This window comes from Prionailurus bengalensis, chromosome A2 (assembly GCF_016509475.1).
Source record: "Prionailurus bengalensis isolate Pbe53 chromosome A2, Fcat_Pben_1.1_paternal_pri, whole genome shotgun sequence".
Lineage (NCBI taxonomy): Eukaryota > Metazoa > Chordata > Mammalia > Carnivora > Felidae > Prionailurus > Prionailurus bengalensis.
The window spans coordinates 16,200,445-16,221,430 of NC_057348.1; the positions used below are offsets into that span (position 1 = coordinate 16,200,445).

Consider the following 20,986-nt stretch of genomic DNA (forward strand, 5'->3'; position numbering starts at 1 on the left):
GGGCTCCTGGTCCCTTAGAATAAAGACCGGCCTCCCCCGCCACCCCGTGCCCAGTAGAGCCATGTGGCTAGGGACGTGCCAGGGAGCATCAAGCAGGAGCGCTGCGTGCCAGCGTCCTGGAAACACCCTTAATAGACAGTTGGCACCTGCTTTTTGCCTCTTCTTCTCCTTCCCCTCTTTCATTCTGCACATGGAAAGCAGAAGCGGGAACTAGACCTCCACGGGCCACGAGGTGACCTTGAGCATGGACGCCACATTGTCAGAGCCCGGGTTGCTGACACTGTGCTGCTGTCCCAGTAGCTGTGGACCATCCACCTCTGGATTGCACTTGCACGAGAGGGAAATCAGCCTCTGCCAGTCAGGGTTTTCTCTCCCAGCAGCTTAACCGTAATCTGCACTAGCCCTTCGTGTGGTTTAACCCGCGTTAGGGAGTCAACATGGATTAATGTGGGTTGAGGAGACAGAACACGATGCGGACAAGAAAGCCCCGCCTTGGGGCGCCTGGGTGGCGCAGTCGGTTAAGCGTCCGACTTCAGCCAGGTCACGATCTCGCGGTCCATGAGTTCGAGCCCCGCGTCGGGCTCTGGGCTGATGGCTCAGAGCCTGGAGCCTGTTTCTGATTCTGTGTCTCCCTCTCTCTCTCCCCCTCCCCCGTTCATGCTCTGTCTCTCTCTGTCCCCAAAATAAATAAACGTTGAAAAAAAATTAAAAAAAAAAAAAAAAAAAGAAAGCCCCGCCTCGATGAGCAGCGAGAGCCTGTTTTGAGACGCGTGCAGCCCCCGCCCCCGGAAGAGCCACCCCGCGTGCCGACCTCCGGAGGAGGCTGGGGAGCACCCCGCTAAGGTCCTGGCGGCTTTCCCCCAGCTCGGAGGAGGCCGCGGGGGTTGTGCAGAGCAACCACAGCGAGCGCTCGCGGTGAGGAGCAGAGCCACGTGGAAACCTGCCTGAACCAGGGTCCCTAACCCATCCAAAATGCAGGAGGGCCCCACCCGAGGAGACCCCTGCACGAGAGGTGAGCCCCGGCGGGAACATGCCACATACTTCCACGGCACCAGGCCCACAGCAGGTAGGGCACGGGGTGTGAGCCTGGGGTACGGCCGGGACAGAAGGCCCCGGAAGCAGGTGAGCCAGAACCCTGGAGGTCTAATTTGGTTTCCTTGCCATGTGGAGCAAGAAGTCAGCTTCATGAGGCAGGCAGGTGCCTTTCCCCAAGTTAGGAAGCCAGCGCCTAAGAGAAATTCGGATCCAGGGCTCCAAGAGATTAAAATAATAATAATAATAATAATAATAATAACATCCGTACTTCTCAGAACCTGCCTCCGTTCTTAGGGTGCAGAGAAACAGACTGATACTCCAGAATTTTTATCTTGGGTTGGGGGGGCTGGGGGGGCTGGGGCATGGGACATGTTGGGTAGAGACCCACTCAGTGCTCCTATGACTGTAGGAGGCAGCCACGCAGAGAACACGCTTACCCCAAAAGCGGCCCGCGGGCCGCAGTCAGCCTGCACATCCCCGCCCCTGCCCTTCCCTGAGGTTCCACAGCTCGATGTGCCTACCGCCCAGGGTGGCCCACCCACGACTCCCTCAGGCCTCACCAAATTTGCAGGAGCCCGTCTGGCTGAACAGCAGGCCCATGGGGATGTTCCAGCCGGCAGTCCTGTCCACGGCGGTGTGGCAAGACTTCCTGCCTCTCAGAGAATTCCAGGTGATATCCGCATCTGATTTCCTGACAACTGCCACGGCAAGGTACCCTTGAGCAACAGAAGAGCAGGACTTAACCTCCAGGGTGCCTGGCATGGGACTCTAGCGCATCCGTCTGCAAGCCAAGCCAAAATAAGTCAAGAAGCATCGCCAGGCGATGATGCCCCCAGATATCCGGCCACTGCCTGAAGCTTCGGCTGCTGTTCTATGGGAAGGTGAGAACGATGTAGGCTATGAGACGAAATAATAAGAAAAGCTGATCCTTCCTGTGTATTTATTTTTGAGAGAGAAAGAGACAAAGCACGAGCAGGGGAAGGGTAGAGAGGGAGACACAGAATCCGAAGCGGGCTCCAGGCTCTGAGCCGTCAGCACAGAGCCCAAGGCAGGGCTCGAACCCACAAACTTGGGAGATCATGACCTCAGCCAAAGTCGGACACTTAACCGACGGACCCGCCCAGGCGCCCCAGGAAAAGTGGATCCTTTAAGTGATTGCTAGGGACTGTCCTTGGCCAGGCACACATTGTGAGCTACTAAATTAGACGTGAGCCACTAAGGCAAAAAAAAAAAAAAAAAAACACTGAACAAGCGTGACCCCAAGAGTGCATAAATCACCAGCTGCAACAGACACTGGGCCACAGCCACGATGGCCACCAGACTAAGTGCTGTGTAGGTGCGGGGAGTGTGTCTGCAAGGACCCCCCCCCCCCCCGTGCCGAGTCCAAACCAGCCCTGCACCGTGAGAGGGTCCACATGGTGGCAATCCCTCTCCTGACGGTGCGTCACTGACGGATTCCAGCCGTGGACAAGTACGGAGCTCCTCTCGCGCTGAGCAAGCCCAGGCTCCAGCGGGAGGGTGGGGGTACCGCTCAGAGCACGGGATCTAGCCCGGGAGACCCGGTTCAAGGCCAGGATCTGCCGCAGTACCGTCCATGGCTGTGAGAACGGTGAAGAACTCTGACAGTTCTCTGCTAAGCGTGAAGGTCAATACAACATTAATTACAATTACTCGTCTATGAATTATTTGCCTCTTCAAAAGAGCTTACGGCTTCTGTGGCTGTATCTCTTTCTGTGAGGTTTTTTTTTTTTCTTTTAAGTTCCCGGCCGCCGCCTCCTCCTCCTCCTCCAGCAATGAGAACTTACCCCATGACCCTGAAATTAGCAGATTCCAACTCACCTTCCACTCGTCTATCCTCACAAGGTTCATTATTAGGGATCTGTGATTCTGAAAGGAGCAAAAACAAGCAAAATGTCATTAAACACTCAGCTTTACTGAGAAGCCACAAACTCTTAAATCTCAGCGATGCGGGATCAAATCCGAAGAGACCGTCCAGCAATCCCGTGCAGCAGAAAGGCACAGATGCGTGTGTTCAGCAAAAGACACAGACGCAGATGCCACCAATTGGAAACGACCCAAACAACAGCCACCAACTGGAAATGACCCGAACGCCTCTCCCCCATAGATGGACGAATAACTACAGAATACCATACAGCAGCGAGATTCAATACTCTTTGGATGAATCTCACGGACATGACACTGAGCAACAGACGTACAAAGCACGTGTCTCGCACGGAAGGTTTAAAAACAGGCAGATATTGGGGCGCCTGGGTGGCTCAGTTGGTTAAGCGGCCGACTTCGGCTCAGGTCATGATCTCACGGTCCGTGAGTTTGAGCCCCACGTTGGGCTCTGTGCTGACAGCTCAGAGCCTGGAGCCTGTTTCAGATTCTGTGTCTCCTCTCGCTGACCCTCCCCTGTTCATGCTCTGTCTCTCTCTGTCTCAAAAATAAATAAAACGTTAAAAAAAAATAAAAAAAAACAGGCAGATATTGGGGCGCCTGGGCGGCTCAGTCGGTTAAGCGTCCGACTTCGGCTCAGGTCATGATCTCACAGCTCGTGAGTTCAAGCCCCGCGACGGGCTCTGTGCTGACAGCCCAGACCCTGGAACCTGCTTCGGATTCTGTGTCTCCCTCTCTCTCTGCCCCTCCCCTGCTCACGCTCTGTCTCCATCTCTCTCTCAAAAAATGAATAAAAATTTAAAAAAAATATTTTTTAAACAGGCAGAATTGATCTGTGCCGTTTGAAGTCAGGGGTTACTGCCCTCGCTTGAGTAAGGCGGCTGGTGGCAGGAGGGCGCCGGGGGCCATCTGGAACTTGCCGTGATCGGGGCACTAGGGCATGGGGACCCACCAGTTTGTGACACGTCACTGAGTTGCACTTACGGGCACTTTTCTGTATGTATATTGTACTTGACTAAAATCCCGCTTTACATGAAGAAGAGGAAACCAGTCTGTGCTTTGTCACTTCTCAACACACAGGCCGTGTGAGTAAAGGCCCTTTTCATCCGTTCTTGCTCCCCCTCCCCGATTCTCCTGTTTGAATGCATCCGTCCATCTCAGCATCTGTCCCTGGACCCACCAAGTGGGGTTACTGCTCCCATGGGCCAGACGGAAGAAACCAGAGAGGACACCCCCGCCCCCCCCCCCAACACCGACTTACTTTGGTTCTCTGCCAGGACAGGCACCAAACCACACTTGCCCGCGACATAGATCAGTCCTCCATCCAGGCTCAGGGCGTCGGCTTCTCCTTTCTGTAAAACCAAAGCAAATCGTCGGCACCATACAGAGGGGCGCTTTCCCGTCTCGCCTATTTCTAGGCTGTCTGAGAGAACGGCTTTAGGTCAGAGAATGTCAGCTGCTCCGACGAGGTAGCAGAAAGAGACAGGGCCTGTTTGAACTGAGCACCCAAGGAAACACTTGGCACACTCTCGATTATCAGCCCCGCGCACCCTTCGTGTGGTCGCTCCCAATGGACGGACCAGGCACAGGTTGCGTTGACCCTCTGTCCCCCAGACGCTCTTGGGACGCCCTCCTGGACCAGCCTCACTCAGTGAGGAGACGGATCGAACAAGCCGCCTCGTCTGGTCTCAGCCCCTTGGCGTTACGCTCAAGTTCGACACAGAAGTTGTTCAACAAATGAGCAGCAACGACTGAGCTGCCTCGCCAGGGGAATGAACACACCCACACCCCAACATTCGAGTATGGATTCATCAAGACTGCAAACTCGCTCTTCGGCTCAGTAATAATTTTCTTACAACTCTATTTAAAAAAAAGCTGGAGGGACGCCTGGGTGGTTCAGTCAGTTAAGCGTTCCGACTTCACCTCAGGTCACGATCCCACATGAGTTTGTGAGTTCGAGCCCCACATCGGGCTCTGTGCTGCCAGCTCAGAGCCTGCTTCGGATTCTATGTCTCCCTCTTTCTCTGAGCCTTCCCCACTCTCTCTCTCTCAAAAATAAATAAACGTTAAAACTTTTTAAAAAGAAACTGGAGGGGCACCTGGGTGGCTCAGCCGGTGAAGCCTCTGACTCTGGATCTCGGCTCAAGTCATGATGATTTCACCAGTTTGAGCGTTCGAGCCCCACATCAGGCTCTGTGCTGACAGTGTGGAGCCTGCTTGGGTGGGATTCTCTCTCCCTCTTTCTCTGCCCCTCCCCCACTTCCCCACTTGCACACACACACACACACACACACTCTCTCTCTCTCTCTCTCTCTCAAAATAAATAAACCTTACAAAAATTTTTAAAAACTGGGGATATGAAGATATGGATGAAAATTTCTATTCAGGGATGCAGCACGGGGGGGGGGGGGGGGGGCAGGGGGGGGGTCTAATGGTAATAACAAAATAACGGGCCAAAGCAGAATAGGTTCGTGGCTGAACAGCCACAGCCACGGGAAAGACATCCTCAAATCATTTTTCAGTGTTTTCAGGGAATAGATATTCACGTGGGAGAATGGCCACGATGTCCCGTTAAGTGGCAAGGACTCAAACCCAACCGAACTGGCACGATCCAGGACGGTTGCGGGCACGCGCCCGCGTGTCCGGAGAAATCCGGGGCTAGGAAATTATCAAGACTTTAGCCGTGGGGTATCTCTGCTGTTTGTTTTTCTACGAGCTACCTTTCTATGTCCTCCCAGCGCCCTGCAACAATCACGACTGTTCCTCGAAGCAAGGGAGTGGAAAGGCCACAAGCATTCTGGGCCTGCGCGGTGTCTCCCGGTCCCGATCGCCCCCCACCCCCCCGGTGGAGCCCGCGCCCCTACCAGGACCAGGGCGATGCAGTCCTCGCCGGTGGGCGCCGAGACACAGGTCACGTTCCCGCGGCTCGCGCGACTCCACTGCTGACACTTGCGCTCCTCCTCTCGGCCCACCGCGCACCAAGCGACGCGCGCGCGCCTCTCCGCTACTTCCGCAGCCGCTGCGCACAGGGACACACAGGGACACAGCGGTCGGTCGTGGGGCCCAGAGCCTGGCGGGGACACCCAGGCGCCGCCCACCGCCCGGAAGCCCTGCGCTCGCTGCCCCCTGCCGCTCTCCCCCTCCACTCCCAGGGGCCCAACCCCTTGGCCAGGCGCGCGTAACCCCGGGCCTCCTATTTCGGTTCCTTTGGAGGCTTCCCTGGCTTCTAACCCACCCTTCAAGCCTTAGTGTGGTGACTTGCCTAGTATCTGGGTCCCACGGGATTAAAGCTCCAAGGACACAGGCAGCGGCAGCCCCAAGAGATGGCCTAGGGGACTGACCTCCCCTCAGTCAGGCACCACCATTAACTGCATCGCAGTGTCCTCGCTCAGGCTGACTCCATCTCAGCCCCCCAGGAGAGGAGGAGCCATGGCTGAGCTGGCCCCCTGTGGTACCCCGGCCAAGTCCAGGGCCCCAGTCCAGAGCTGCGTTCACCAGGCCTCCAGATTCATCCCAGGAGGGGCCCTGGCTCTCTCGGTTCATGTGCGTGGTTCTTACTTCATAGGGAGGCAAGTTGATTGTTCTGTCCGGGCCGGGGAGCCGGGGACATACAACCACATTAACTGGGTGTCTGTCACATTAGTCCCGAGACTCTCCCGCATGTTAAAATGCCCTGGCTTGCTTCACGGCACACTGGCATCTGCCTCGAATGGACAAGGGCCGCTCCAGAGCAGGGCTCTGCTGCCGGAGAAGGGAGAGTACTTTCTGGAAGGCCTGCCCCTTGGCTTAGCACCCCCACCAGCCTGCCCGCAGGGCCTGCCCGGGCCTCACTCACTTTCCCTCAGGCCCTGGATGGCAGTGAGGTAGTTGAAGCCAAGGTACAGCCCAGAATCGACCTTCGAGGGGACCCTCAAAAACCCAAGGGCAGAGTCTTTGAACAGCAGATCCTTCTCATCCTTAGGGGAGCCAAAGAGCTGGAACGCAGGTGACTTGTCTTTTCCAAACTTTTCCTAATTAAGGAAAAATGGAATTACAGTGTCAGTGGGAAATAGACAGGAAAGAAAAGCACAATGTTGAACCTCAGCGCCTGGAGCTTGGGGATGATTCTGAGCGTTGGGGACCTTGGTTCACTTCCTCGTGTGGAGGGACTGGCCCCGTGGCTCATTCAGCTGTGGCTTCAAAAGTCGCTAGGGCCCGGGCACCTTAGAGTCCTGAGAATACTGCCTCATCGTCCCCCTGTTGCTGCTCCAGCCCCTGAGACACCGTTCATCAGTAATGCTGGAGAGACCTCTATTGTTTCTGCTGTCCAGAGCCCACTGAATCTGTTAGCCTTTGTGCAGAGAGGCCGCAGAAAGACTTGTAGAGCAGCAGGACATTCGGGAAGGAAGCTCCCCACGGCAAATCCAGGCAGGTGGGGAGGGCCTCGGGAGTGGAGGGGGGGGGTGGGGGGTGGGAGAGGGGTGGAGGAGGTGGACACCTGCGCCTTGTTGAGAAGCTCCCAGATCAAGTCCTCCTTGCCGTCCACACTTCGGGCCACAACAGCGTGAGAAGGGATCCGGGCCAGGTGACACTCCTTGAACGCGTCCACTGGCTTCCGAGTGTTGTTTAAGCAGAGCAGCTCGTACTTGTCCTGGTCGGCCTTGTCTGGCAGGCTCTCTGGAGGAAAGGTGGAGGTGGAAGGGAGCCTGGATGAGCCCACTGTAGGCATTAACCGTGAGCTGGAGCTCCCCTTCTCCCACATCGTGAGCTAGAGGAGACATCATAGGCACTCTACAAAACTGGGCGGGGGGGGGGGGGGTCAGAAAGGCAGTGGATTGCTCCGGAACACTCAAAAAAAGTAACGATAGTAACCAGAAAGCCTTGGGGGCTAGCCCAGTGTTCCTCTGGATCATACAGGCTGCTCTGGGATTGATGCACCTTCTGCCTGGCCAGCCAAGGAGGCTGAACCAGACCCCATCTGTTTCTATGGCAACTCCTCCTAGAAAAGGGTCCCAGGGTAGAGGCAATCCCAGCGCAGCAGCCAGGGGGCGCTGCCTTACCCACCTCTCTAGAAAGAATAAAAAGTTACAAACATTTTTAAGGCAGGATGTACAGTCGAATCACTTCCCAACCTGAGGTGTTATCAAAAGAAGGGGAAAGTCTGTTTTTATGAGTGAGTTCAGCCCAATTTGGAACTGCCAATGTATCTCATACATGAGCATGTATAGTGACAATAGGTAAAGTGACAGGAACCTGCCCAAGTCCTTTTGGGAGATTAGTACAACCTTGAGCTCAAAATCAGAGAGAGCAGTACAGGAGAGAAGAATTACAGGCCTATTTTCCTTATGAGCATACGTGCAAAAATCTCAAATATACATTAGCTAACTCAACCTAACAGAGTGTTTTAAAAATAGATCAGGGTTAAGGTTTATCAGCTTATTTCATTAACAAAGAACGGTCAATCATCTAAAAAGCCAGAGTACTCCACGTCATTAATAAGCACCATGAGATAATCTTAACAGATGCAGAAAAAGCAGGTGTGCGTTCAACATCTAGTTGTGGTTGGGTTTTTTGTTTGTTTGTTTCAGGAAACTAGTAATATGGAGAATTTGGTAAAGTTCTTGAACCTGAGAAATGCCTTTCATCAAAATGGCTGCAGCAAAATCATACTAGCAGGAGAAAATGCAAGCATTCGCTTCAAAATCAGGAACAAAGCAAAAATGTCAGCTGTCATATTGCCAACACAGTGCCGGACGCAACTGACAAAAGAAACGAGATGGAACCACCGGAAGGAAAAAGGCAAACTCTATTTAAAGATGATGCGATCCACGGGGGTGCCTGGGTGGCTCCGTCTGTCGAGCGTCTGACTCTTGACTTCCGCTCAGGTCATGATCTCAATGGTTGTGAGACTGAGCTCCCCGCTGGGTGTGGAGGCTGCTTGGGATTCTCTCTCTCGCTCCCCCTGTGCCCTTCCCCCCCCCCCGCCTCAAAAACTGAAAATAAAAAAATAAAGATGATGTGGTCATCTACATAGAAAAGCCAACAAAACCAAGGAAGAAGGAATAAAACCAATAACGGTATCCAGCAGGGTAGAACTTCCCAAACCAAGTATTATCCTCATTAGCAACAACCAAGCAGAAGCTAAGATAGAATATCAGACTGTAATGGCAACCCGAACCATGAAAGAGCTAGTAACTAACCTCGCACAGTAAGACCAACAAAGAGAAACTTTGTAAGTTCCGTTAAAGGACATAGAAGAGGTATGATCAACGGAGGAAGATTCATCGTGATCAGGGATTGGACAACTTGACCTTAAATACAGTTCCCCACGGACCAATTTAAACTCAAAACAATTCTAATTAAAATTAAAGGATGACGTTTTTAGAAAGCCAGCAAAAGAATTCTACACTTTTCGTTGAACGAGATTTGAAAACGAACAGCCAAGTGTAGGGTGAGCTCTCTCTCCACCAACCCACGTCGGGCTCTGCACTCCCATCGCAGAGCCTGCTTGGGATTCTCTCCCTCTCTCTCTGCCCCTCCCCTGCTCGCTCTCTCTCTCTGTCTCTTTCAAAATAAACTAAAGAAAGAAGGCCTCTCCTTGAATCAAAATCATGAAGAAACAGGCATTAAACTCAATAGGAAAATAGTCAAGATTAGAAAATGACTAGCAAATATATTGAGATGATCAATGTAAGCCTATCTCCGGAGGTCTCGGGTCAGTGGGGTGGGTCTGTCTCTGGTGGTCCTGGTAAGCATGTGTTCAGCCCGTGCACACCCAGCAGGGTGCAGCAGCATGTGGTATTTCAGGAATCTTCTGCACAACAGTAAGAGGACACACAGGAGAACGTGAGTCATGGAGCTGTTTGTGGTACAGGGAAAGGCAAGGTGACCTAGGGTGACGGATAAGTAGAACCCGATGAGCATTCCTCAGCTGTCAGAAACACTGAACTAGACATACAACACAGATAAATCTCCAAAACAAGACGCTGAATGGAAAATCCTGGCAGCAGCATGGTTTCTAATGCCGAAACTTTTGTGGTCTCAGAACCCAAAAACCTGTGTCGGGGACAGAGGCGGGGGTGTCTCTGAGGAAAAGAAAGGTAGTGGGTATTGGGGGATTTAGAGAAAGCTGATGGCTTAAAATGGGAAATAAGGGGCACCTGGGGGGCTCCGTCGGTTAAGCATCGGACTCTTGATTTCAGTTCAGGTCATGATCTAGGTTTCGTAGGTTCGAGCCCCACTTCGGGCTCTGCTCTGGCAGCGTGGAGACTGCTTGGGGTTCTCTCTCTCTCCCTCTCTCTGCTCCCCCCCCCCATGCTGTCTCCACCTCTCAAAATAAATAAATAAACTTTTTAAAAAATGATAAAATAGGGCGCGTGGGTGGCTCAGTTGGTTTAGCGTCCAACTTTAGCTCAGGTCATGATCTCATGGTTTGTGGGTTCGAGCCCTTCGTCAGGCTCTGTGCTGACAGCTCAGACCCTGGAACCTGCTTGGGATTCTGTGTCTCCCTCTCTCGCTCTCTGCCCCTCCCCCGCTCGTGCTCTGTCTCTCTCTGTCTCTCTCTCTCTCAAAAACGAATAGACAGTAAAACATTTTTTTAAATAAAAGTAAAACATATCAAAAGGAAATAATAAAAGTAAAACATATCAATAGCTAAATAAATAAATAAATAAATAAAGTAAAACATATCAAAACAAAATAATATCAAACAAGAGGCCTGCCCCGTAGAGAACCTTGATAATAGCGTGCCAAGAAGTGAAGAGTCCAATTTGCTCAATGCTCAGAATTATGGGGAAATAAAACCAAAGGAGGCTGTACCCTAGGTCTCCTCCCACTTCTTACCAAACACTGTAGTGTGCCTGACAAAAGCCACATCTCCACCTCCTTCGTGCAGACACCTGTGAAATGAGAAAGTCACAGAAGGGTCAGCACAGAGCCGGCTGTCCCCAGCTTCTTCCTCAGGCCTCCCAGGGGAGCAGGGCCCCGGGCTCCCCTCCTCTGAGGCTTTGGAGCGCACCTGTCTGGGAGGGCGGCCACCTCCAGATAGATTGTGAGGGAGGACGGCTTAGGGGCTGGCCAGAGCCCCCCACCTCCTGCGTTAGGGCCTGAAAGGGCAAAACGGGTCTTTCTATATAAAAGGATCTGAAGCCTCTATATGCCTGAGTATGTGGTCCTTTCTCCCAGGACCGAGTGGGGAAATGTGCTGCGGCCAAGCGGGGAGGCCTCCGTCTGCAAAAATGCCTGCGCTCAGGAGGCAGATGTGGGGAGAGAAGCAGCATCCGCCTCAGCACGGGGCATGGGGGGGCAGGGGGTGCAGGGGGCAGTCGGGCAGAGCTCGCTCTCCCCCGGCTGGAGGAGAAGCCCGCGCGGGGCAGACCACCTCAGCCTGGACGCTCCAGCTGTCCTTCCGGGAGCGAGGGCCTGGTTGTCTCAAGACAAGACCCCTTCAGTCCCTCTGTGGCTAGGGAGAGGGCGGAAGTCAGCAGGGAAACACAGGACATCCCAGTGCAAACAAAGCCACGGCCTCGTCTCTGGGGACAAGGAATGACCCCTGTCGGGGTGACGGCTCACGAGGCTGGGGTAGAGGTAAAGGGCCCGTAGAGGGGGATCCGGAGGGGAGGGGGCTGGAGGGGCACGTGCACTGGGCAAAGCCAGCGCCCTCTTTGGACTCAGGAGAATGACACCTGCTCTGCGGTCCCTGCCAGCAGGCTGAGCTGTGACTGGGGCCAGAGAAAAGGCCTCCCGGCCTGAGGACACAGGGTGCTCAGGCCACTGGGGAGAAGAGGGCCTTCTCACTCACTTGAAGGCACCGGCGTAGCCAAAGTATGGTTCCTGGGAGGAGCAGGCACATTTGTTCTCCCCTGTCCCCGCACACAGGCTACACAGGTTGGGGTACTCTCTCCCATCCGCGCAGGGCACACAGCTGGCAGAGAAGAAGTTGGCCGCAGCTGTTGAACACAGAGAAATAGGCCACAGGGTGTGAGCCAGTCCGGCCGCAGCTCATCACATCTCCCAGGGACGCTGGTACAAACTGGGGAGGGGCGGCGGGGGGGGTGGAGACTGAGCCCCTTCCTCCACCCCTGCGGGACAGCCTCTTACGTGAGGCTGGGCGCTCAGAGCCGCGCCTTGGCCGACAGCAGACTCAGCTGCCGCCTCCCAAAGGGCCGCTGGTGCGGTGGGCCCACTGGGGTTCATCCCACGTTTACAAAGTGGCCTGCGCGTGCAACCAGCGTGGAGACCCCCCCTCCCCACGCCCAGAGACTGCCCACAGTCCTCCAGTCATCTTACCCTTCTCAAGGGGCTCGGGCGGCCCTGCCCAGTTTAAGAATGGACGAAGCAACCCCATAGGGATGTTCCATCCGGCGGACCTGCCAAGGCCTGTGTGGCAGGACTTCCTGCCTTGTAGCTGGTTCAGCTGGAAGTTGGCTCCCTTCTTTGCTATGGCCACAGCATAATAGTGGATTTGTGGCTCTGCAAAGGGACAGAGAGAATTGAAAGCTCTTAGCCCAGACCAGAGGGAGAAAAACAGCCCAACGTGACCTTGCCCTGGTGGAAAAGGAAGCCATATGCTAGCTTTTCCTGGGACCTGCTCTGTTTCCCCAGGGAGCACACACGTGTCCTCCCCCAGCGGGTCAGCATCGGGCCCAAAGAGCCCAGGGACTCAGTTCCCTGCAAGTGGGATGCCGTCCGTGAGCCCACCTCTAGATGTCATCCACTCTGCACAGAGCCCGGGGCCAAGGCCAGGGCCACCCCAGCTTCCGGGTCTCCAGGGAGAACTCACCCGCTTGGGTCCCATAGACCTCAGCCGCTACAGGTCGCAGTTTATTGGGGTCCAGGCCTGCCTCGTACACCAGACCACCATCAAGGGTCACAGCATCTGCCTCGTTCGCCTGAAAGCAAAGAGGCCAGGCCAGCTTCAGGAGAGAGCCCAGGCAACCCAGGCAACTGGATTTCAGGAGGTCAGAAAGATCTAGAAGGATCTTCAAAAGGGTCTCCTTTGGGGCATACTCACTCATGTTCGCTTGGTGGCACGAGTCAAAGTTCCCTCTTTTGAGGGCAATAGTTTTAACTATGGACGTTGGCATATTGTCTCTTTCTTATAAGCGTCCCCGCCTGTATCGTCTCATGGTTCCTGCCCTTCGCAGTCATTTATACTTACAGTTGTTTATTCTAGGGGCACGGGGGTGGCCCAGCCGGTTGAGTGTCCAACTCTTGATTTTGGCTCAGGTCATGATCAGAGTCATGGGATCGAGCCCCATATCAGGCTCCAAGCTGAACGTGGAGACTGCTTGGGATTCTCTCTCTCTCTCCTCTCTGCCCCTCTCCCTTGCTCATGCTCTCTCTCTCTCTCTCTCTCTCTCTCACATAAATAAATACAAGTAATAATAAATGAAGTTGTTTATTCTAGATGCTTTCTCTAGAAAGCCCTATATTGATTTAAGTTCTTTTTTATTGAATTAGAAAATAAAACTATTCCGCTATCTTAAAATCATCATAATAAATCACGTTCATCCTTTTTAGCGTATTACTTCTCGTATGTTTCCATATGTCTTATATTTGCAATCTGGTACAGATAATACGTTGTGGACTGCTTTCTTCTTCTAAAATGGCACACATTTTCACACTTCTGCAGGGCCTTTGTTGACTTCATAATATTTTACCACAATGTGGTTGTTCCATAGTTTGTCAAATAACCCCTCAGATGTTCAGCACTTTCTTTTTGCTCTGAAATCTACGCTCTCATGGGTAGCTTTGTCCTCGTAGAATTTTTTCCTTCCGATGGCCTGTCACCTTGGGATAGGCAACTAAGCGTGGACTCGCTCAGACAGTGACCTTGTTTATCTTCGTGGCTCTGGCTGTTCTTGTTAGTCCACTTTCCAGAAGATTTGTAATGCCAATTTGGAAGGCCACCAACCAAGAAGACCGGTTTCACTATAAAATCACCAGCAAGGTAGGCTTTCGTTTTATTTATAAAATCATCAGCAAGGTAGGATTCATTTTATTGCCATTACTTAAGAAAATGCAAGTTCCGGGGCGCCTGGGTGGCTGAGTCCGTTAAGCGTTCAACTCAGTTTCGGCCCGGTCATGATTTCACAGTTCAGGTGTTTGAGTCCCATGTTGGGCTCTGCAGCTGGCAGCGTGGAGCCTGCTTGGGATTCTCTCTCTCTCTCTCTCTCTCTCTCTCTCTCTCCCCGCCCCCCTCTGCCCCTTCCCTGCTCGTGCTCCTCCCTGCCTCTGTCTCTCAAAATAAATAAATAAACAATAAAAAAAAGAAAAAAAATTGTGTTGCAACCACAGTTTCCCCACACGTAGTGTCTCCGCTTTAGAATGTTAGTATCTGCTTTCCAAATAGTCTCGTGTCCTATGAGGAAGGAGCACTCCCAACCCATCGGTGCCCGGGAAGAAAAGCAGAAGAAGGGGGAAATACATTTTTTACTTTATTCCCTTCCCTTCCTTTCCATTCAATTTGGTTCCGACCAACACATGGTACTGACTTACCTTGATGGCCTGGATACATTCTTGGCGAGAGTTTTTCCTTGTGCAGGAGACATGGGGGCCACCCACTTCTCTCATATTCTGTTGGAATTTGGTGCATTTTGCTTCCTCTGCCTGCGATATGGTGCACCACCGAACACTTCTCCCAGGGGTGCCCAGACACAGTCCTGGGAGAAAGAGTAAGGGCTCAACCACTGCCCACGGGAGAGGCCACCTCACCCCCTGCCAGACTTATCCAGACTCCTTCATCTCTCTGCTCCTCCTCCTTCTGCCCCATTCGGCCACTAAGTCAGGCCGGTCTCCTCAAGTGGAAGTGTCTTGACTGTCTAACAAGCGTTCTCTGCCGGCCAGAGGGCTCTGATTCTCCGCAAATTCAAGGAGACAGTCAGAGACTCTGGGTTACCTTCCTTCCTGTAACTGACACATTTCCTACCTCTAAGAACTGGTGACGCTCCTTTGCCTCAGTTGGTGGAGCTTTGTCCCGCTTGAAGCTGGGAGGTAGGCAGGAAAGGGATTCTTGCTCCTGTTTTGTTAATGTGGAATCTGGCTTTTGAGGAGGCTGAGGGACTGACGGCTCAACAGTGGCAAAATCTAGCCAAGAATCCAGGTGTCCCTAGACGGTTGTAACTGCAAGAACCGCCCCCCGCTGATGCCGAGGCAACTTAACCGCACCGGACTCCTTGTCAGTAGCTATACCGAGTGGTGTGCCAAATGGGTCAATGTGCCCGAGTTACCACCATTCGCCTCTGTATCAGAAAGACTGGCTCTCCTACCTTGCTGATAGGATCGATGCAATTAGGAAGGAGCCTGGACCAGATTTGCTCACAGCTCTTAACCAACACATGGTTGCCTGATAAATGGCATCTATGAAACACTTACAGTTTTTCACCACTAAATTAAAATGGTGAAAGACTGAAGGCTTGCCCCCGGAAGATCAAGTCTCCACTCTCAGGTTTCCTGTGCAACAAAACACTGGAGATCCTAGCCACGATAATAAGAAAATGCAATAGAAGTCATCCAGACCAGAAAGGAAGGAGTAAAACTGTCTTTATTTGCAGATGACTCTAGAAAATCCTAAGGAGTGCACAGAATGCTATTAGAACGAATACACAAATATAACAAGGTCACAGGATTCAAGGTCAATACACAAAGAGCAATTATATTTTTGCAGATAAGCCTTGGGTGCTCCAAAAATAAAATTAAGAAAATAATTCTATTCGCAATAACATCAAAAAGAGTTAAATACTTAGGGAAATATTTAACCAAAAAATACAAAACTTACGCTGAAAATTAAAACTTTGCCGAGACGAATTAAAGATCTAAATAAATGCAGAAACATTTACGTGCACGCTTTATGAATTCAATATTGTTAGGATGGTAATTCTCCTGAAACTGAGATAGAGCATCAACACAAACCCTATCACAATTCCAGCAGGCTGGGAGGAGGGGGAGGTTTGCAGAAGTTGACAAGCAGATTCTATAATTTATATAAGATAAATAAATTGATGCAAAATAGCCAAAATAATTCTGTATAATTTACATTGACAATTTATTTTTGTATAATTTATACATAATAGTCAAACAATTTTGAAAAAGAACAAACCTCGAGAAATTTTACTTCCTAATTTCAAAACATACTATAAAGCCAAAGTTATCAAAAGGGCGTGATATTAGCATAAAGACAGACATATAGATCAATGAAATAGAATGCTTATATGTACATTCAATTGATTGTAGACAAAGGCACTAAGGCAATTCATTGGCAGAAGGGCAGTCTGTTAACAAAGGGTCCTAGCAGAACATATATCCACATACAAAAACGATTAACTTAGAGCCCTACCTCACACCATACACAGAAAGTGGATCATAGAATTTAGTATAAGAGATAAAACAATTAAACTTTTAGAAGGAAACACAGGGAAAAACTTTGCAAGCTTGGGATGGGCAAAGTTTAATCAGCCATGACACCAACAGCACAGTCCATAAATGAAAAAACTTGATCAAGTGACCTCTCAAAATCCAAAACTTCTGTGTTTCAAAAGTCAGTTAAGAAAATACAAACACAGAGGTGCCTGGGGCGAGGCTCAGTCAGTTGAAGCCACTTTGGGAAACAAATTGGCAGCTTCTCAAAATGTTAAACATTTTGACCCAGGAATTCCACTCCTAGATATGTACCCAAAAGAAATAAAAGCGTATGTCTGCATAAAGACTCGTGTATGAATATTCACAGCAGCATTATTCAGAAAAGCCAAAAAGGGGAAACAGCCTGAAAGTCCAGCCACGGGTGAATGGCTAGACAAAATGCGGTGCATGCACCCAACAGAGTATGATTTGGCAGTAAAAAGGAAAGAACCAGCAGCATGCGCTACAACATGAATGAGCCTCATTCACGCTAAATGGAAGAAACCAGACACACGACACCACCTGCCGTATGACTCCGCTTGTATGTGAAAGGTCCTAAAAGGCAGACTGATGAAACAGAACGTAACTAGCGGTGGGCCGGATGCTGGGGCGGGAACGGAGAGTAACTCTAAATGGACATGAAGAATCTTATCAGCGGGGCGGAAATGTACTAAAAAGATTTTACAGTGATGGTTGTGCCTCTTGGTAAAATTCTTAAAAATCATTGAATTGTACACTCGAAGTAGGTGAATCTTATGATATGTAAAATATAGCTCGATAAAGCTCTCTCTCTCTCTCTCTCCCTCTCTCTCTCTCTCACACACACACATACACAAAGACATGCACACACGTGATTGCAAAAGCCCCTTTCCCACTTGGATACGCTTTAGAGTGGAACATTCAGCCCTCTGCTACTTCCTGTTCATGAACGATCCCCTGCGCAGTCAGACCCGCCAAGGTATTTGAGGCTCCCTGGGAGGGTGAGGGGAGGAGGGCAGCGGCTCCCAGGCTGAGTCAGCGGGGGCTCAGGGGCATATGCTGCCACACTCCTTCCCCACTGACCGTCGTCCCAGGAAATCCCAAAGGATGTAATCGATCCCGAGGCCCTCAGGGAACTGTCCTGCCATAAAAATATTAACCTGGTCCTATCCGGCCACTCGTGACCCAGTAGCATTTACTGGAAGTCTGTATACACAGCACCGTGTCTCATGTAAGCAGACGGGACAAGATCTCCCCTCCCATCTGGAGAGAAAAAAAAGTCAAAAAAGAGGAAGCTAAGGATGATGAATGCTCTAGAAGAGACAAATGCCAGACCAGAAGTGAGCTCCTGGGGACCAGGAATGACGGTGGTGGCGTTCCTGGAGGCGAGAACCATGGACCCATGTGCACACAGCTAATGCTGCAAGCATTTCACATCTTCTCTGGACATCGAATCTCCCAACTCTCTGAGTTCTGCTAATATCATTTCCAGGTGAGAAAATCGTGTCTTTAGCTAGTTACGTGGCTTGCCCGAGGTCCCACAGCTAATAAGCATTGGGTCTAGGATTTGAATCTACGCAGTCTGACAAACCCCCGCCCTGTTCTTACCACAAGGCTAGCCAGTCTATTTAGGCTGGCTAGGTTAGAATCGGGCTGCAGTGGAGATGGGGCTGGCAAAGGATTTGGGGCCAGAGCGTGGAAAGCCCTCCAAGCTGGTCAGAGGAGGTCTGGTTCCAGAGGGAGTAGAGCTCGCTCATGAAGAGAGTAGAGATAAGGGCTCTGCCTAGAATGGGGGAGGGAGTGGACTGAAAGCCGGGAACCAAGCAGAAAGGCCCTGGGAATGGAGAAGGGGCAGGAATAGGGAGCTGGCGTCAGAAATTAGCTCGGTGACGGATGGGATCTGGGGGTGAAGAGGGAGAGCCAAACAGAAGGGCATGCTTCAAGGTGGGGGGAGGGCACGAACAGCAGCAGGAATGGGGAACCCACGGGTAGAGCTCATTTCTCCCTTGGCTGAACTAGGAGACTAAAGGACCACCGAGGGGTTTTCCAAGATCCACCGTCCCAGCCCCCCCAAACACCAGGGGCACCAAGTGCACCACAAGCTCATCCCCCCCCCACCCCAAGAGCTCTCACCAGCCAGCTCTGAAGCCACACATCCCCTCCCCTCAAGATGATATGTTCCCCAAAGCAGGTGTAGGGCTGGCCCCTCCTGTATCCCCAACCTAGCATCTGAACTATCTGCCCCTCAGACGCTGCCCCCATGAGCCTGGATGGAAACTTCTTGAAAGTAGGCATCCTGTGATTGTTTCCATGCAGACATGCGGTGTTCTGACCTCAAAGGGCAGGGGCTGGGATGGAGCTACCCTTCTCGGCCCAGCAAGCCTCTGCCAGCCAGCACAGCCATGGGGGCAGGGCAGGAATCCCCCAGGACAGGTGACAGGGTTTCAGTGACACTTTAGGATGCTAGCCACCATTCTATTGACTGTAGGACTTAAACTGCAGATTCAGCAGGGGGGAGGGGGTGAAGGGAGGGGGCGAGGCAACCAAAGATTCAAGTGAAAGTGGAACCCAAGGGTGCAACTCTGAGCCAGGATCTGTGGCTGCGACCTGTGACCACATCCAGGAAAGCAAGGTTTCCTGCTTCTCGATCTCTCCCAAGCAGCCCCAACCCTGTGCTGTGCTACCCAGCAAGCCCCAGGTCAGGGAGCAGAAGGGAAGTTGGCTTTGGCAGACCCGATCCTGCCTCAGAGAAGACAGGGATGACAATACCATAGGAAGGAACTTGGAGAAGGGGACCAGAGGTGGGGACAGAGATGGCTTGACAGTCCCTAGGTTTGGGGGCATAAGGTCACTGTGCGCTCTATTAGTCCTTTCCACCCAGGGAGCGCCCAGCTCAGAGGAAGCTGACCTGGGCTGGCAGGGGCCTGGGAATTGGGAGACACCTGTCCTTCGCCCCCCACCCCCCACTTACTGTCCAGGCACTCATGCCCCTCACAGCCCCGCCCCTCCCCTGCCGGAAGCCCCGCCCTCACACATCTACATCACTAATGTCTACGACTGGTGAGTGCCCTCTGTAAACCCCCAGAAATTGTTTCAAATAATTCTAGTCTGGGCACATTGAAAACCAGAAATCAGGGCGAGGGGGGTGCCCCTGGGTGGCTCAGTCAGTTAAGCATCAGACTCTTGATTTCGGCTCAGGTGATGATCTCACGTTTTGTGAGTTCGAGCCCTCCATCGGGACCCGTGCTGGCAGTGCGGAGCCTCCTTGGGATTCCCTCTCCCTCTCTCTCTCTCTGCCTCTCTCTCTTCTCTGCCCCTCCCCCACTCGTGCGCGCACTCTTTCTCTTCCAGAATAAATAAATAAGCTTTAAAAAGAGAACAGAAATCAATCATCTTTCCCTTAGACCCTCTGACAGTGGGGTCCGGTGGCGGGGGCGGGGGGGGGGGTGCTGTCTGTGCCACCAGCGCTGCCCTTCCGGGGTGGGAAGCCTGTGCACCTTGGCCCACCGTTGAGCAGCGGGCAGCCGGCCTCCACCTCACAACTGTGTGGGCAGGTGGCTGGACTCGTTTTTTAACTGAAGAAACTGGGGCTCTGTCTTGCCCATGTCGCACAGCCTTGCCGGCGCTGGCTTCTGACTCCCGTCTCCTGTGTGTCTTGGGCAAGTCGCTCATGCTCTCTGGGTCTCATTTTCCTCCCATGCAAAAAGCCTGCAACAGTCCTATGGCTACCAGAGGTCCTGCTGGGACGCAATGGGACAGGGTCCCAGGAGGCTCTTTGGGACGCTTTGCGCAGCTCTGGGAACTCCCGGATCCGCCTGGAGGAGCTCGGCTCTGGCTCCTCCCCAGGCAGGTGGGCGGGGCCCGGCCCCAAGACCCCCCAGCACCCCCGCACCCCCGCAGCCTCCCACGCTGCAGGCTCTGGGCGCCCACCCGGCGGGGCGCAGGGACAGAGGGGCACCGATCCCGCGGGGCGCAGGGACACAGGAGCCCATCTCGTGCGACGCAGGGACTCGGGCGCCCAACCCCGCGGGGCGCAGGGACACGGGAGCCCATCTCGTGCGACGCGGACACAAGGGCGCCCACCCCGCAGGGCGCACCCCCAAGTCCCTGCACTCACCAAGGGCCCCAAGGAACAGCAGCGCAGGAAAGACTAGCTTCATTCTGGGTTCGGGAGGCGACCAGCGAACGAAGGCTCTGCCACCTGAGCAGTCTCTGCACCCCTTTATCCAGGGCTGGGTGACCTCACGGGGTGTGGCCCGCCCTGTGGCCCAATCGGCACCCCCTGCCTTCCCCCGCTCAACCCCCAACTAGTTCCTCAAGGCCAAGTGGTGGGGGGGGGGGGCGGTGAGGGGGAACAGTGGCAGGTGGGGAGAAGGACCAGTGAGTGCCAAGCCGCTCAGAAAACCCAGCCTACAACCCCTGCGCCTCTGGTCCCTTCCGCTTACTGGGGTGGTCTATCCCCTCTGTCAGTCTGCAAGCCCCTGGGGAGTCGCGGCCCCTGAGTCTGGTCTCAGCGCCTCCTAGACGGTTGGACACAGAGCCGGCATCCTAAGGGGAATATCTGTGGTCATCTGTGATCAGAACTGTGGGACTTGCCTAGCCTTTAGCAGATGGGTCTAAAGCGCAGGGGAGCCAGTCAAGGCAGGGGGACCCCCCCTCCCGGCACCCCGGCCAGCAGCCAGCCCACAACTCTGCA

The 20,986-nt window shown here is 52.9% G+C and overlaps 1 protein-coding gene across 1 annotated transcript in view; it reads right to left on the reverse strand.

Moving 5' to 3' along the window:
* The window catches only part of LTF (lactotransferrin), a 28,665-nt gene extending 8,160 nt beyond the window's left edge, over positions 1–20,505 (reverse strand). The window contains exons 1-12 of the mRNA XM_043587233.1: positions 20,408–20,505; positions 14,413–14,576; positions 12,695–12,803; positions 12,202–12,384; positions 11,714–11,861; positions 10,756–10,811; positions 7,412–7,590; positions 6,770–6,944; positions 5,799–5,953; positions 4,196–4,286; positions 2,875–2,922; positions 1,596–1,751 (exon numbers count right to left, since the gene is read on the reverse strand). Of these exons, the coding sequence (XP_043443168.1) occupies positions 1,596–1,751; positions 2,875–2,922; positions 4,196–4,286; positions 5,799–5,953; positions 6,770–6,944; positions 7,412–7,590; positions 10,756–10,811; positions 11,714–11,861; positions 12,202–12,384; positions 12,695–12,803; positions 14,413–14,576; positions 20,408–20,450 (1,507 nt within the window). The 5' untranslated portion in view covers positions 20,451–20,505. The remainder of the gene's footprint in view (positions 1–1,595; positions 1,752–2,874; positions 2,923–4,195; positions 4,287–5,798; positions 5,954–6,769; positions 6,945–7,411; positions 7,591–10,755; positions 10,812–11,713; positions 11,862–12,201; positions 12,385–12,694; positions 12,804–14,412; positions 14,577–20,407) is intronic.
* Between the last annotated feature and the right edge of the window lie 481 nt (positions 20,506–20,986).